The sequence below is a fragment of the Ornithodoros turicata genome, chromosome 7 (genome assembly GCF_037126465.1).
Source record: "Ornithodoros turicata isolate Travis chromosome 7, ASM3712646v1, whole genome shotgun sequence".
NCBI lineage: Eukaryota > Metazoa > Arthropoda > Arachnida > Ixodida > Argasidae > Ornithodoros > Ornithodoros turicata.
This window is the reverse complement of record NC_088207.1, coordinates 9,352,298-9,370,616: the sequence shown is the minus strand read 5'-3', so window position 1 is coordinate 9,370,616 and position 18,319 is coordinate 9,352,298. Positions and strand designations below refer to the sequence as shown.

Genomic DNA, 18,319 nt, shown 5'->3' with positions numbered 1-18,319 from the left:
GCTACCTGCAGTAGTGGAAGTTGATTATCTCGAAATAAAGTTGCATTTCATGAAATCCGTGTACTACTTTGCTTAAATGAAACTTCCGATAAATGGAACAATATTTCCATTCCCTCAGAGTTCCGTTTAAAAGGAGTCCACTGTATTGCGGTAACGGCGATGAACATGAATACTAGGAGAGTTACAAAGCACCGTGTGGAGCTTTTGAGATATGCTCATCTGCGAACGCGTCTCTACACGTTTGGAAACCAAAACTTGTACACAGCGCTGTTCAGCCACCATTAAGGTCAGCCCCAGCCAAACACGAAACCGCAGTATGCCGCATGCACCATCAGCGCAGTCGCAGCTTTTGTGGATTGCCAACAAACTCTGAACCTTCATCTGAAGCCACCAGTTTGGCAAGATTCCTGCTACATGTCGAAATTTGGTTGCTGTTGAGCAGAACACCGCCGTTCATCGTGTGACTGCATGCATGGCCAAAACCAGTGTCTCGAATGAGTTTTTTCGGTTTTGAGTTGTGGTAGTCGGCGTAATCAAATCATGGTGCAATGACGGCCATAATAGAAGAGTGGGACATGACTAAGGCCCTTCTTTTTCTGCGATTCCGCGATTCTGCAAAAATTCACGGAATTGTGGGTCCGCCGCGGAATATGAGGTTTTGCGCAGAATTTTGCAGAAACCGCGTGCTTAACTCAGTTTATGCGCAAGATGGACAGACTTTGCTCGCACCGGGTCGGCATGCATTACAGCATAGATGCTCCAACCAGATAAGGCCCCCAGGCCGTGATATGGCCCCATCTGTGTGCTGGAACAACGTTCTAGCTCCTCTCTCTAACCCTCAACTCTCTGGGATTCTGGAGTGGAATGCAAACGCTGACCCCTGCTTTGGTGTCCATAGCTGTCAAGTACCTCTGTGTGACACTAAACTCTGTACATGCAGAGAGGTCACTTAGCAAGTACAATTTGATAGTCAGTGACAAACGTCACTCCCTCTCAGTAGAAAGTGCAATGTATCTCATTACGCTAAGTCACAAAAGTTTTTGGAGTTGTCACCATGGTCCTCCACACTAAGAGCTAACAGAGAGTATTTTCTGTCTGAACTAGGGCAATTTGCCTTTTACCGCGGAAAAATGCGGAATTCATATTTCCCTGCTGCGGAATTCAGGATTTGCCACAGCAGAAAAAGAAGGGCCTTAGACATGACGATATTTTAACACAGTTTCTCAAACTTCGGCGCAGTGTGACTGCACGTTAAAAGTGTCAACTAGGATGACAACAATGCTGCAGTCATTTGAAACTGCACTAATAGATAGTGCATGATAGCAAGATGCACATGACCTTAGGCCTGGCGCGACTCGCACCCGTCGACGCCAGCGCGACAAAGTTTTGAGGTGAACGCTCGCAGATTTTCACAGTGAAATGAAAGTTGCACTGAACGCAAACGGCACTCAAACAATTACGGGTGATAAGCACAGCCATACAGCATCTCGGTTTTACTGCGCTAATGAATGGGGCTGTTCTAAAGCATGCATTAATGTCAGTAACGGAGGCATCGCGTGATGTCACGCATGAGAGCACCATGAAGCCATGCGGTTTCTTGCCTACAGGACAAGTGCGAAAGGCATTGTCAGTGTAAGAAGAATGTTCAGCACATTCTGAACATGTCATTGCACTTTCCATCCATTCTGTACATGTTTCATGAGTGCTTAAAACGGCAACGCAGACTGTGTTCACTGTAGATGAGATTTTTGAAGTGGAAGTGTTCTACAGTTTTCAGCTTGCCTCATGAGAACAGCAGATTGTTTCATCGCAAAAATAACTTGACTGTACATGCGCAAACAGGCATGCATGCCCTGTGCTAAGCCAGTACATTAATACATATTCCTGCATGGCCCGGGGACATTTTTCTAAGGATCAGCAGAACGCAACTGTGACCATGCTGGTTTTGAGGGCTTAAATGTTACTCTTAGAAGCCGTTGTCGACTATGACGGGCTATTCGATATTCGAAGGAAAATTTTGCAGATATTCGTATTCGAAAATTTCAATATTCGCACATCTCTACCAGTAATCCATTCATATCGCTCACAATCACAACAATCAATCGATCACGAGAGTCTCCCATGACACATTTAGGTCAATGGAAGCAGCAGCATAGCAAGAAATATGTTTTTTTGGGGGGTTCTATGTGATCTTTACACGAGGAGGAGGATTTCCCACTCCTCTTGCCTTCGTGAAATGCATTACTAAAGGGATGGAAGGGGAGAGGGGGGTCAAACCCTCGAAACACACCTCTTTCAAGGGGGTAACACAATTCCTTTAATCTGAGGAGCGGGACAGGGACAAAGATGACACAGAACAGCTACGCACCAGCTGAGTGTTCAACACTATGCCACTCAATGGGAAACTGAGAACAACCGCACTGCACAGGGCACTGCACAGCCTTGCACAGCTGAACCAATTGATTACAGATGAAACCTACGAACTGGAAAGGCCACATGGACCAATGACGTTCCAAAGCCCTCTAACTTCTGATCCTACATGATCATTAGACCCTGAAGTTTTCGGGTTTTATTTTTTTCCAAATTCGGGGGGTAAAATTCAGGTCAATCACTTGATGTCGAAAATTCATGCAAATTCGGGCGGAAAAATTACCATCAGACTGAATTTGGGGATAAATCGGGCTCTATTGTCGAAGAAACGTTCGTTGTACAGCCTATCCACAGTATCAGACGTTGAGATCAACCGTGTATTTCGTGAAAAATTAGTATGCCATTGCCGTGAGGTGCCTAGCTTAGGTGCAGTTTTGCGGGTAGAAATCGGGTTTAACCCTAAACCGGTGAACCTCGATTCGGGGTGCGAATTCGGGGAAAAATCAGGTTTAACCCTAAAACTTCAGGGTCTAATGATCATGCGATCTCTTGTGAGCCCTACCTCAAACGGAGACATTTCTGCCGTCACATCAATTAACATAACAAGAAGTGGCAAGCTCTTTTCTTCTACGAGTCAAGTCTTACCACTGCTGTTGCAGACAGCCTCGGGAGAAGGTGTTTCTGGTAAGTCACTGAGCACGGAGGCTTCGTGGTAGCCACTGGAATCTGAGCTTTGCCGCGAATGGGTTCGAATGGACTCCTGCTGTTCTCCTTTGCTGCTGCCAGCCACTGCTTTCACCTGGGGTTCCTCGGGTACCTGGTTTGCAACCGGGGGTGGTGGAGCTGGACGCTTCTTTGTTGAAGTACGGCTAGGAGCAGTGGGAGGGTTGGGAGCGATTGTTTGGCACAGGGGATCCATGCGTACTGGGGATGTCCCACGGCTGCTTACGCCGTCACTGCTCGATCCCGTCAGGCTCTGCATTTTCGAGAGATGAAATTATTTCGCATTAGTGGCCTGGGGAAGGGAGACTTCTTGTCTTATACTTAGAGGCTGAGTTTTTAGGGAAATATTTTTTTCTAAATTTGGTAGGTGAAAATCGGGTAAATGAACGTGTGCACTAAATCCACGCGAATTCGGGTGAGAAAACTCCCCGTATGCTAAATTCGGGGAGAAATCGGGCTCAGTTACTCAAACTAGCTGTAATGGTTTGGTACAAACGGTGATGTAACTGCATTTTTCTGCCAAACAAGTAAGTTAGTGCATTCCTACAGACATCCCAGTGAGGGGAATTTGCCGGGTAAAAATCGGGTTTCACCCTAAAGGGTGAACCTTCAATTCGGGGTGCAAATTCGGGGAAGAATCGGGTAAAACCCTAAAACTTCAGGCTCTAATTATACTTATTTCTGGGTGCAAATACTGCTCTGCATTAAAATTTATACAAGTTTGCTTCAGACATAAAACTAATCAGCTATACTGAAAGTTATCACATATAATGAGTCCTTATTTCAATAGTAAATGCACACTATGTCACTACCATGAATACTGGAACACTTTACTGTAGTAATACATGCTTTTAGTGTTGTAGGTACGCGTAATATTGCGACAGTTTCCACCCCAACAACGCCGAATATCCTCCGAATATACGACTGATACGATCTGGATATGATACGACTGATCTGGATACGATAACGTCCTAACAGATTCGTACGTCAGCTCGATATCATCCATCAGATACCCATCAGACGTGCAAATTCGTTAGAACATTATTCGTACATCCAGAGGATATTCAGTGTTGGTGGGGCACAAGCAAATCATTATGTGGCACCATCAAGTTTAGGCAGCCATTTAATTGCTTCAGTTTAATGAATCTGCTTCTTATTGCTAATACAGTGCAATCCCGTTAATCCGAACTCGAAGGTGGCATAAGATTTGTTCGAATAAAGCAGATTTTGAACTAAAGGGGGCCGCTCTGAATGAGGGCTTGATGCATTGACAGCGCATACTTCCTACATTGGAGACGCGTCATGGCTCGCCATGCCTTGCACCACGCTCGCGCGATTGTGAAAATACAAGAGGTTCATTGTTTCCAAAATATTTATTTACAGGCAAGGATCGAAACAGCTCAGGTCAGAAAATAATCCGATAATACAGTCGAGCCCGTTTATGACGATCTTCGATAGAACGATAACTCCGATATTGCGATCAAGTTGTTGGTTCCCGTCAGCTCTCCCATCGAACTACATGTAAACAAAACATCGATGTAACGATCGCCGCAAAAGCGCTTGCTCGCATATAGCGATCGGAATCCTCCCGGCAGCCGGTAGAACGCATGAAAATTAGAAAGCAAGATTGCACCATTTCACTGAAAACAAATTACATTGGCATTTTCAAGAGCCTTCGCCTCTGTGCCCGCTAAAGTGAGAACGCAGTGCGTTTATCCGCGCATGACTGCCGGGGATTAAATGCGTGCGTTGCAATGCACGCAACTTCGAAAGGGCGGAAGGAGCTCGCGAGAAGCAGAGGAGGTTGCACCCTCTCCACATCGTTCTCTCGTCTTCCAGCTTTTTCTCTTCTTTTGCAGCGTGCTTGCTACGATGGCATCCGCGGTTCCGAGACGCTTTTTGACGAGGAAAGACACGTGGCTTGACCCTAAGTTACATGCGCTCTACGGGTTTCATACTGGTGCAAAACCGCGTGAAGTACCGCGGCTTCGAAAACGTATATTGGCAGACATAGATGGGTAGAAATCCAGCAAACTGGTAGAGATGTAGGAAGGGAGTTGCCTCAGGACAGAAGCCGCCGATATTTCGAACAGAGACTGTTCTTCTTCTGGGCACCGTCCTCATCACGTTAAACACGTTTTACACTTTAAACACGTCACATCTACCCCTTTAAATACCGTGTCAATGATGAGGACAGTGCCCAGAAGAAGAACAGCCTCTGTTCGAAATATCGTCGGCTTCTGTCCTGAGGCAACTCCCTTCCTATATTGGTAGACAGTTGCGTGTCACTACCCAAACACGCGTCGACGGATTACCCGTGGCGGAGGCGCATTCTGATGGACCTCACAGTCCCGACCGTGAGAATGATGATGACTACGGCATTGGATGACGAGAAATGGATGAGGTCGTCGATCTCAAAAGGTGCGGCGCCTCACACGATATCGGCGGTTATGTTATCAAAAGCTTTCGACGCGCAGCTGAGTCAGTTTAAAGCTAGATAAAATGCTTCTGTGCTCCCAACAAACGCGCATGTTCAGCGGTGTTCTACTTGTGGCGATCTACTTCGTTTACGCGAACCCGAGCACCATTTTTCCGAAAGCTCGTTTCTAACGATACTCTGATATAACGATCAGATTTCGCGGTCCCGTCAATATCGTTATAAACAGGCTCGACTGTAATCTGGTAATCAAAATCGGGTAAATAAACATGCGCTCAAAATTCATGCAGATTCGGGTAAAAAAAAAACTTCCAGTATGCTAAATTCGGGGAGAAATCTGGTTCAGCTATTCAAGCAAACTGTACTGGTTTGGTACAAACCGTGATGTAACTGTATCTGCTGCCAAACAAGTTACTGTGCATTCCTATAGACGTCTCAGTGAGGGCAATTTGACGGGCGAAAATCAGGTTTCACCCTAAAGGGGCAACCTTCAATTTGGGGTGCAAATTTGGGGAAGAATCGGGTAAAACCCTAAAACTTCAAGCTCTACTAATAATGCAATGTACAAGTGGGTGGGTTCCATCGGTGTAACAACAAGAAGTTCATAGCTCAAGCACACATTGATTTAGCTCAATTCCACCAGATAACATCAGTGGCAGCATATCGCCAGACTTCACCGAGTGAATAAATAGTGAGGCAGTAAGAAACAACAAAGTGTAGTAATCAGTGAGCATTGCATGCTTACCCCTTTGCTGCGGTGGTGTGTGAGAAGGCTAATGATCCCTTTTTTGCACTCCTTGTTCATGGAATAGCTGATCAGGTCTGTTGCAGTGTTCTGGATACTTGCTGCGAGGGCTGCACAACATTGGAGACATTAGGTGCAGACAGGGTAGGTTACTTACACACCAGAATTTTCTGCGCGAAATATCACTACGAATAAGGGTAAATAAACCGTATTTTCTCGAATCTAAGATGACCTTTTTTCCCCAAAATCCAGCGTTCCAAAGTAGGGGGTCGACTTATAGATTCGAATATGCCCGCCACAACGAGGTCAGAGGAGAGGCAGCAGCGGACGATGGGATCGGGCCAATAGTGGGGCGCGACTGATGCTACGTGTTGTGGTTCTCAGTGCCAGTCAGCGCAAAATAAAACGAAGCAATGCAAATGGGGACTGACTGTCATGGTGGAGTCACTGCTGCGTTCAAACGCAAAGTTATCGCTTTCGCCACTGAATGTGGCAACAATTTGGCTGCGGCAAGGCAGTTTCAAGCATTGAAAGTAAATGTTAGAAGATTACTGAAGCAACAAGGAGAGACCAAGAATTGTACCAGACCAGTGGATTTTGGACACTTGGTGTGATGTGCCCTGATGGCATTGTTATGAGCGCTTTTAAAAAGTATGGTTCGTCTAATGCTTTGAGCAGAATGGAATGCAATGAGTTGTGGGCAGATAGCAACGAAGAAAGTGTTGATGAATAAATGGTATTGTCCATCATTTCCAAACATTATACTGCCTCCCAATCTCTGTTTACATTTTACTGTAGTGTTTTCAAAATCGTGCACCCTGAACTCGGGGGGGTCGTCTTAGATTCGAGAAAATATGGTACGTATAGAACCTCCTGTTTTAGGGTTAAATATGGCAACACAGTTTCCCCCAGTCTTTGTGTCACTGTCAGTTTAGAAAAGCCTGAGTACAAACTTGCTTAATGCAAGGTTAGCAAATTATAGAGGCACAGGTGAAGACCAATTACACTGCACTCTGCATTCTCTCTCACCATCCCCTGTGTGCTTCTTTTTTGCTAAAGAATCTGCCATTTCAAGTGACACCACTAGTTTTTACCCAATTGTACAGCTTCTTTACCCAACAATCTGGGAACACAAAAGCAGAAAACATGGGGGCCTACACAAAGTATTTCCCAAGATCAAGTACCATATTTCTCCAGCTGCTGCAGACACCATGACTTTTGCTTGTACGAAGTCCTTAAAAATCATGTCCAGAATGTTCAACGGAAGATTTGTTTCAGCAAATTATGAAAAATTAAAAAACAATGTGTTCTCTACAATATTAATTCTGTAGTATCCTTGAGCTGTTGATTTATGGCACAAATCTGATTTTATACCAGTATTCAACCTATGAATAGACCCTGATGTTTTAGGGTTAAACCCTATTTTTCCCCGAATTTGCACCCCGAATTGAGGTTCATCTATCTAGGGTTAAACCCGATTTCTACCTGCAAAACTCCACCTAGGCTAGGCGCCTCAAGGCATCGACATACTAGTTTCTCACAAAATATGCGACTGCCCCTTACTTCTGGCACTCTGGATAAACGGTAGAGTGAACGTTTATTCTACAATAATGGCCAATTTCTCCCCGAACTTAGTCTGATGGTAATTTTTCTGCCCGAATTTGCATGAATTTTCGACATCAATTTGTTGACCCGATTTCTACCCCCCGAATTTGGAAAAATATAAAACCCGAAAACTTCAGGGTCTACCTATGAATGGCACAAAATGTAGTCCACGAACCTTACCACCGCTGCTCCTTATAATTGATCAAAACATAAAACCCCAGTGACGTGCACACAAGGGACACACGCATAATGCAGTCGCTTCCCCACTGGAGAAATTCTACTGCAACGGCAGCATGTGTCACCTATAGGGCTTATAGTTCTGGTCCCGTCGCACCAGAGCACCGCGACAGGGGTGATGTCCCCCCCTCCCCGTTCCTCGCGTCACAACCAGCAATGGGGTAGAGTATCGCCCCTGGCGATGAAGCTCTCCATTCATCATCTCACAATAAAGTTGTTGTTGTTGTTGTAGGGGTGATGCGGCTGACTATTGCAGCCAACACGAACAAGAGTCGGGCGGGGCTTATTAGACATGCCGTTCTTCCCTTAAAGTAGCACAGAAGTCATTTTTAACACCCAGTTTTCTTCCTATAAAACTGTTAAGTAGGCCAGTAAGATGCACCATGCGAAGTAATTCACACCACAGAGTCATAATTGTCACAGAAATTGAATTTAAAATACGCCACAAAAAGCGACCGTGCTGAACGGTGGTGAAGAGCAGTACCAGCCTGTGATCTGCCTGGAACCTCGCGCTGACGCTATAAGGTGAATGCTCGCTGATTGGCCTAGAGAAATGTCTGCTACTCGGCTGTTTGGGGTTCTGATAAAGCCTTTCTCCTGTCTCGGTAATGCCCCCAAGAACACTCGCGATCCTCAGGACGTCCTCAAAGTGTCATCGCGTCCTCGTCCGTGATGGGATGTCCGGAGGAGATCCGGAGAGTGTCATCATGGGATCTTCCAGTGATAGTCATTTGCGTACATCCTGCGGCCGCCAGCCGGAGGACATATATAGGAGAAGTAAATTAGTTTAATAATGCGATGTGCGTTTCTATGCCTGCACCCATTAATTAGTGTTTCGGTTTGTTTGTCATAACCAAATTGAACCAAATCAGCAGTCATCATGTATGAACTACAAAATATTACAAAAAGAGAATAGTAGAATAGAAAGAGAAAATACAAAAATACAGGAATACAAATACAAATTGAATGATTTCAACGGATACTCCATGCACTGGGTTCAATGTGCGATAAAATATAGCTTGCCAGACCTTTCATTGTGACCTCGTTGCCATGAACATCCGTGCAAGGTCCCTGACAGGATGCTGCACGGAGCATTTCCGTGGAAAATACAGAAAAGTGATGGCATATTACAGCGCGTGCTTGACTTTCGGTGGATGTTTTAAATCCACTAAGTAGGAAACATGGACGCTACCTTCGTTGTATCCTTATACTCCAAGGAATTCGTCACTGGTCTGTTACTTATACATGAAATTGAATTAAACTTAGGTTCCTCACCCTTGGTTTTGACTGCGATGCTAGGAGGACTCTTGCATATGCGGAAGTTCGCAAGATAAGCAATATATAGTATATGATTTATCTGCGAAAGGAAATGCCACTGTTGGATATTCCTTTCAAAGTCGGCTGTCTTAGTCTTACACTTAGTGGCACATGACGTTTTATATTTTTTGCTTTTTATACCACGCCACCCATTGTTCGTCATCAAAAAACATCAAAAATGAGAGACGGAAAATGACAAGCTGGTGGCCGAGGTTGAAAACCGCAAAAGAGAGAATCCGTTTCCAGTGTAAACGTCTGCACACTTCTAAGAGTGAGAAATGAAAGCAGATTTACTGGAGAATTTCACATTATCCTATAGTGCTCCTGAGAGTATCCCAGTCTTGTCCCCAGATGTTGTCCCTAGGACCATCTCTGGAGTCTCATTCTAACACTTTTCCAACAAATTGAGGATCATATGGGGATATTCCCAGGATGTCACTGCTGTCCCGCAATGACATCCTCAGGATAAGTGAGGGATGTCAGCGTGTTCTTGGGGGCTTTGGCCGCTCCTTCTATCCCCAATTCTCCGGGAGAACTGGCAAAACAGGTTTACGGCGGCAAAGAGAGAAGGCACTGACCCCCATTGACTGGCAAACCAGAAAGAGTCTCCTTATGCTGTCATCGGTGATGTGCCATCATACCTCCTCATCCTCGTTATAGCTGGATTAGCGGGTTAAGGGTGAAGGCGCGGTACTATGTTTATGTGAGTTTTTTTCTGGCAAACAAATTGCACAGATCAAAACCTTTCGCGCTGTTCGGTATAATGACACACACACTTTCATCAGATGTCTTAACCTGAAATCTTTTTGGATGGCCCTCTGTACTCCTTTAAAGTGCCACTACGGACTAAATCTCGTGTCTTCAGAATCCTACCAAAGTTATGTTACTGAAATCTTCTCAACTCACTTTATATTCCTGCAAAATATTTTGGCTCTACATGACGCGAAACCTAGAGAAAATCAATTTTTATTTTTGAGAACTGTGACGTCATGTTAGGCTCAAGAGGGAGTGCCCGGCTCTCATCTGGCAATGTCGTTGCCCGTCGCGTCTCCCGGGGAGGCTCACTTTTTGCATTCCGCTAGCGCACCCCCACGTGACATACCATCCCGCCGCTCCGACCTTGGAGAAACCACAAACGAGGGAGAAGACGTCTCTCCCATTTTCCCCTCTTTCGAGCAGCCTCACGTGACTTCTCTACCACGTGACCCTCCCCGGACACCAGTGTTGTTGCTAGGAGACGAGTGCCCTCTCTTGAATGTGACATCATTGCAATTTGTGCGCTTATGATAACGTTGCTCGCTCATCGCGTCATCGAATCTTGTAGAGGCTCGGTACATCTTCAAAAATTGACAGAAATGCACAGTGTTCGTAGCCAGGATTGAAATTTCGCGTATGGAATCCTTGAGGCACCTTCATTTCGTGGACTGAATAAAATAAACGCTGTTTTCTGAGTCTGGAGTGGCACTTTAAACACTACTATAGAACCTATATTCTCTGGGAGAGCGAAACTGTGAGCGCATGTTATGCCTAGAAATTTTGAAAAAATTTGGCAAAATAAACGCACACATGTGTGCAACGCTTATGACAGACATTGGAAATGTGAAGTGGAGAGCATATTTTTTCTGTTTTCGCAATTTAAGAATCAACAACTGGACCACAACACAATTAGATTAATACAAACCCCGCGGCACATATTAAGCTGTCCACACACCCAAAAGCTATTTTTATTAATCTTTCGTTTGACATCAAACTCTGGAAATCCCACGGCTGTGCAGGTATGATTTCTACTACAATACAGTGAAGCAATTAGGGATTTTCCTCTTTCTTTTACTGTTAAACCTCTCCACAACACGTGTGCAAGATCCTACGCTGGACGAATACTATTCCAGGTTCAACACACGCCAGTACATCATCTGTACATGTTTACCAGAACTTGGCCTGCTCAAAAGGTGGTTTCTGCCAGTTTCAACATTTCATTCGTTAATTTTCCCTCGCACGGAGCAATCTTGATTATACTTTGCAGATCATATCATGGGTGATACGTGGTACCCAAGAATGAGCTTGTATTGCAGCTCTTGTCATTTAAGTGATGATACTGATGTCAAATTATTTGCTAGAAACACATGGATTGTGACCACATAAATTCAGTAGGATTCTGATTTAGTTCATAGAGAGTTAGATGTGTTCCTTGGTACCTGTAATCTCGATTGTTGGCAAGTAGATCTGGTCTTCTAGCCATGGAAGGATCCCTACGACACTAAGCTATTGATTCAATCCTTTTGAGCAATCTGTCTTGCATGATACCAAGATAAATGTATGATGACCCAAAATGCAGTCATCCTTCCCTAAGCAGGCCAAACGCTTCATTGCTCGTGACATGTTGAAGGAACAGATGCCAAACATGTCAAAATTAGCATGCATGACGTTCCAAGGCAAGATATAAGTGTGTTGTTTGTGTGTGATGAAAGTTTGTTGTTGGTGCACTACCTGTGTGTGTTGTTCATCTTGTCATCTTTGGTTTTAGCACTTTTAATTTGTCAAATTCATTAATTCAACCAGCTATAACTGGAGAGCTATTTAAAGAAAACTTATCTGTGACTAGGGTGCCTGGTTTTTGGTGATTATAATTTTTGAGACCCATCGAAATGCTGTAAAAATGAACGCAAGACCCAATTACAGTAGCGCAAGATTGAATTGGCTTATAAGATAACGAAATAACAGGATAACTTCTCTTCGTCACATATCTTCACCCTATGTCGTAATACCTCGGAAAATACAATCACTGAAAACCGGAAACCCTATCTATGGCTGACTGCTCACTCAATACATCAGTACTGAAAAAAAAGAGAAAAAAAAGAAAACGATGCTAGCCAAAACAAGCACTTGCTTGTGAGACTCTTGTTTAGTAGAGAGATACACCCAGAGGCGAGCAATGTATTCAGGAGCTTCAAGAGATGGTGTCACCAATGTGCCAAAGTCGTTCTCTGCCCAGTAGAAAAATTTTATGAGGGAACAAAAAGTCTGAATTAAGTGCATGGGCTGTTTGAGTTAACCAGTTATTCAATATATTGAAAACATAGCTAGCCAAACAAAAATTTGAAATCTGTCTGAATTAACCTGTCTGTATGGAATATGAGAGTTTGAATAAATGATACTCTACTTATCTGTAAAGGCAGCTTGCCCACGTAACAATGCACAAAATGCTGCCTGAGGGCACGGAATTTGCTGAATGTGATGTGAGAGTGTTGCTTAACACTGCTTCACTGTTTCGTATTTTGCTGAATAAGGCACAAATAAATATCCCTTTCAACAATTTTGTGCATTAATTTCTCGAGTATGTACTAATTATGAAAAAAATAATAATTTGCAGAGTTGCAAAGGCTTCTAGACTGTGCAAAAAATGCATTAAACGTGCCCTCTGGGTAACATTTTTATCAATAGTCAGTGTAACGCCAGTGGTCACCCGTACCTCTGTTTGACATGAGGCCAACTTCAGTGGATCCATACTGTTCCAGTGTCAGCGCAAGGTCTAGGGCAGCTACAGGCAGACGTCCTATAGCCACCAGCTGATATCCCTGAGGGTCCAGGCCCTTCTCTTCACATGCTGTTTGCTTCACCTGTGCCAAGGTCGTGCCAAGGTTTACCCGTAGTACCATCAGCTGGTTTTTCGGAAGGCGGACTTGTAACCGAAATGTTGGCTGAAAATACGCATCGTTAATACAAAATCACACGAATAACTGATCGTATTGTACTGATGGAACAGCATGCTCAAATATGTACAACAAGCTGAGATACATAATGTAAAAACCCCGAGCCTAGGGAACACGAAGGGACAGACACAAACACGAAGTCTCTTGAGACTTCGTGTTTGTGTCTGTCCCTTCGTGATCCCTAGTCTCGGGCGTTTTTACATTATGCATCATCTTCACCGGCTCGCTTGCTTCTTCGCCATTTTTTCATTGTCAAGCTGAGATAATTCAAATAACAGGTATAAATACATAGTACATTTGCTATGACAGAATTACCATTTCGCACAATGCAGGTTGGCACGGGTGACATATTTGCAAAAAGGTGACAGTTACCATGCATGGTGTAATTGCAGCCCCTGAAACCCATGCTCATACTGAACAAGATGACTTAAAGGGTAAAAGCCCTCAAAGGATACACAAGATGACACAAAAAGCTCAGTTTCAACAACGATTTAATTAGCTCACTCAGACACTGTTTCTAATGTCACAAAAAACCTGTTCTTTACCAAGAAATGTACTCACACAATGCACACCTTTCCTGCACCCCAACTATCAAAAGAGGCTAAAAAATCACCCTTTCCCTTCTCTCCGTACATCTGCCCATTATCTTAACATGTTCAAAATCTATCTTGCTTCCACATTGTACAAGTGCTCGCGCAAACGAGTGTTGAAACATCTTGAGATTTGCCCAATAAAAGAACTTCCATACAATAACACTGACACTTTATACTTGATTTTGCAGTTTTCCCTGGCAGTTTAGCTTTAGCGAAACCTAAAATACTTGATCCTGGAAATTAATAAGTCTCGTTCCGGAGTAAACTGCCAGATCAAGCATAGAGAGTCTCTTGTAGAGTGGACAACACATTGTGTTTACAATATTCCGTTATGATGTGGAAGTTCTTATATCGGACAGACAGCAAGATGTGTCAAACACACATTTGCGTGAGCAGTCGTACAAATGTCGAGGCGAGAAAATACGTTGAGCTGTTGCTGACATACTTTTGTCTCATGGTGAACGTCTGCAAGAGAACAACTCTGGAACTTCTGTTGTTGTTGTTGTAGCTATTCTGTGTGTGCACCAAGTTGTGCACAGGCAAAGGAAAGTAGCAAGTAAGTTTGATGTGCTGGTGGTGTTTGGAGGGGTCTGGTTCTTTTGACCTTATGTTTTACTTATGTATACAGTTAAACCTCTCAATAACGAACGTCGACTTAACGAAATTAATTTGTTCCCATTTGTTTGGTCACCTCTATTTAACGAAGTCTCTGGGCAATGAAAGCCTTCTGCACGTGTCTTCCCCTTCACCACGAAGAGGAGGAGGAGGAGGAGGAGGAGGAGGAGGAGGAGGAGGAGGAGGAGGAGGAGGAGGAGGGGGAACCTTCCCCTCTCCATTGTGCTCACGCGAGTTTTCGTTGGTTACTGTAGTTGTCACGTGCTGCAGGCATGAGCGTGTAGACATGTGCATTGCTGCCGCTAGCGATTTTCAGTCCGCCAACGGCGTTTCGAAACCAGCGCGAGGGCCGCAAGAGACAGGGGGCCTCTTCGCACCTGTTTGTGGACAAGAAAACATGCACTGCTGGCCTCTCGCGAAGTCTAATTTGCTTTCGTTGATGTTGATGACAGTAGGTTGCGGTTTTGTGCGGTTTGCAGTTCGCGCCACTGACGCTGACGGTGGTAAAATGGCTGCCGTTCAAAGTTCCATCAACGCAGATGTTTACGTGGTATGTACCCATTTCTCGTTCTTTTAGGTATTCAGCGGCGATGTACTCTCGTTCTACTGGCAGTCGTGAGTGCAAGTGAACCAACCAAGAAATAGAGGTCATCCGGAGTTACAAAAAATATGAACGCTCAGAGCCATATTGTGCACAAATGATGTACTACCTAGTGTCATGTGACGAATAAAGCTCAACATTTTGTGCTCTTCTTAGCATGATACCTGTCTTATGACAAATGGCGTTCTGTGGTACACGCGGTGCAGGTAGTGGCGGCGGCCATCTTTGTTTCACTCGGCGTGTTCTATTTAACGAATTTCTCTATTTAACGAAACATAGAGCCAGCATTTACAAATTCGTTATATAGAGATTAAACTGTATCATCATCGAGTCATTGTGCCATCAAAGTCAGGACATTACACAAGAGCAACATTAGATGCTAGAGAGAAACAGAAAAAAAAGCCAAAGGTATAAGAGGCCAAACATGAAAGAGGTAGCAGCATACCTCAAATGGTTGAGGAGCACGTTTAGGCAGTCGTTTATGCGTAAGGTCACTGCTTGTGTGCGAGACCTTTGGAATGATGTAAAGCTCTTTGACATCCAATGATCCCACCGGGGTATTGGGCTTGCAGACATATCCTCGGTCATTGGAGACTTGGATCACATGATTGCTTGGGTTTATCTTGTTAGCTGTGGCAACCTGTACCAGTAGGTCCATTACTGGTGTCCTGGAACAAATGATAACACAAAGTCATAATCGCGAAATAAAATTACGAAGTGAGAATGGCCCATCAATTCCGTTTTGCATATCAGTCACTAGATATGCTTAAAGGTACTATAAAGCAGTCGAGGTGCAACCTCATGTTTTGTGTGTCCTGAATTGTGTACGTCCTCAGGAGTAAAATGCCGCAAAATTTTCTCACACAGACGTTACAGCTCCGGAAAAATTGCAAATTTAAATTTACTGGCAACGCTGTGGCGAAGCCGACCGACGAAACGCCAACTCCGCCAAGTACGGCGTCGAAAATGTCTCATGCGCACAACTCTGGGCCAAACAGAGCGACGTACGATAGCAGCGCCACGGTGCTGAAACAAGGCCCAGGTATAGACGTTTAGCTACTGAGTGCAAGATTCGGCTTTTGTTTATTTTCTTTCAGACAAATTACATTTTCTCAAAAGGTAGTATTTGCAAATCCCAACAGGAAAGTCATCTGTTTATCGGTCTCCTTGTTTACAGGGTTGCTTGATGTCTTGGTCTTAAAAAAAGTGATGTTTCTTTAGGCATGTTTCGAATACTTATAAGAAGCTTTTCAACTTTCGAAAATTAGCTGTCACAGATTACAGACAGTCAAGCTGTAGATAGAAAAAAAAAACATCTACAGGGTTAGCCTAGCAAACATTACACATTTCAATTGCATCGTAAAAATAGAAGGCTGGCTTTAGCCTGCCCCAAACTTTGAAGACTGATAGCCATTTGTCTGAAGTTGTATTGCAATTTTTTGTAAGCACTATGCTAATGTAGAAAGAAAATTAAAAATCAAGCAAAAACTCTCCCCGTGCATTTTCAACGGCCTATCTCACGCAAACACGGCCATTTTTCCTTGTGTCTGCTTCACATTCACATCACGTCACACAGGCGGCGCTGCCTACAACGATGTGACATGCCCATTCTATGGTGCATTCTGACCATGATTCTGACGCTATGCACTCATCCTCTTCTTTTGTACAGTGGTGCCACATGTGTGTGCTGAAATGAAAATGAGGCGCACACGGGAGAAAATGGCGGCTTTTGAGTGAGACACGCCGTAGAGAATACACAAAGTGAGATTTTTCTCGATTTTTAACTTTTCTTCTACAGGACCATAGCGCCCACAAAAAAATTCCAACAAAATTTGAGACAAATGGCTCCCAGTCTGCGAAGTTTGGGGTTGGCTAAACCCCGTCTTCTATTTTTACGATGCGATCGAAATGTGTAACGTTTGCTAGACTAACCCTACAGTTAAAGGAAACCTCATTCCACAGTGGAAACAAACATATATTGTTTGCGATGAAAGATGAAAGTCACTGAAAAGGTTAGCCAGCTGTAGGACTCGAACCCACATCTTCTGGATTACCGGTCCAGGGCTCTACCAATTGAGCTAAGCTAACACGCCTTCTCAGCGACTTCCAGGGTGCGTCATCTGAAGAGACAAACCAGCCACTCTCTCTCACTCATCCTCCTTTCACTCTTACATTTCTTGCTCACTCACACACACATTCATACGACAGGATCGACTCAGGCGGCAAGTGACGAACATCAGTGTCTTTCATCGTTAATTTCTTAGGCAAATTGAGGCTTTGTATGTATTTGCCCCTTCTATGTTGTTCCAGCCTCAGAACATCAGTTCTTTCATATATTGTTTGTTGTCCTAGCCTAGTCCTGTTACCAGGCTGCGCAGCAGATGGTAAGAAGTACAATTCTGCGACAGCAAGTAATTCGTAACATGTTTGACATTACATCAATAAGAGGCACAATACAGTCGCCAACTGATATTTCGCGCTCCAAAAATTCGTACTTTCTAGGTAGCGGTTCTGAAGCTAGCAGAGTTTTTAGTCGCTCGGATCACACTAGGGCAGCGCAGTAGCTTGCGTTCCAGTTTCGTCGTCTGCTAACCCATGTTAACTTTGGTGTGCAGACCAAAGCTGGCCTTTGTGGTGCGGATGTGACAACACCCAATATAGCTGGACAACCTGCTGCCCGGTTGCATGGAGACTTGGCAAGAGAAAAAGTGCAAGGTGGAAAACTCCTGGCACTAGGAAAATGCCAGAACACGCGTGATTCCCGCGGTTTGATCAAGAGAACACAGCTGCTCAGACTCTGGCAAAAAAGGCTGCCAGGAAATGACCACGCAAATTTGCCATTACTTTCATCGTGACACTTTATTTGCTAATTTGTCACGTATCATGTTGAACTCTATTCGTACAACACCAAGAATGTGCAGGTTTAGAAAGAGAACATGCTGTCTGTTTCCCAAACTTTGTTGCTAATGCCAGTAGTTTTCACAAGGTGCCAATAATAGGGCTTCCATGAACATGACGGATATTCAAAGAGTTTTAATGTCGATCGAACCTCTGTATGCAATAAGGGGACAAGTCTAAAAATCCCAAACCGAGAAAAGGGGCCTGATCTGATTGTCCGTCCCATTGACACACGTGCATTTCCGGTTTCTTACTCTCCTGTAGCGAGCCAATAAATTGCAATACGGTCCCAAATTTTCTTTGGCAGGTACATGCTGGTACGTAGATGTCACTGCAGCAAAAATAGCAAAAAGGGGATAAGTCGACTTATCCCCTAATTGCGTACAGAGGTTCAATTATCCCTCCCGTCCTGTCCGCCTGTCGTGATGATCGGAAATCAGCATGGGTTTAATTCTGTCACATACTACG

General features: G+C 44.2%; 1 protein-coding gene across 4 annotated transcripts in view; it reads right to left on the bottom strand.

Annotated features, from left to right (window-relative positions):
* Nucleotides 1-18,319, bottom strand: part of LOC135400193 (protein cordon-bleu-like) — a 205,289-nt gene that overhangs the window by 20,080 nt on the left and 166,890 nt on the right. For all 4 annotated transcript variants that reach the window (XM_064631935.1, XM_064631938.1, XM_064631936.1 and 1 more), the window contains exons 3-6: nt 15,399-15,621; nt 12,904-13,132; nt 6,276-6,385; nt 3,016-3,346 (exon numbers count right to left, since the gene is read on the bottom strand). In XM_064631935.1, the coding sequence (XP_064488005.1) occupies nt 3,016-3,346; nt 6,276-6,385; nt 12,904-13,132; nt 15,399-15,621 (893 nt within the window). The remainder of the gene's footprint in view (nt 1-3,015; nt 3,347-6,275; nt 6,386-12,903; nt 13,133-15,398; nt 15,622-18,319) is intronic.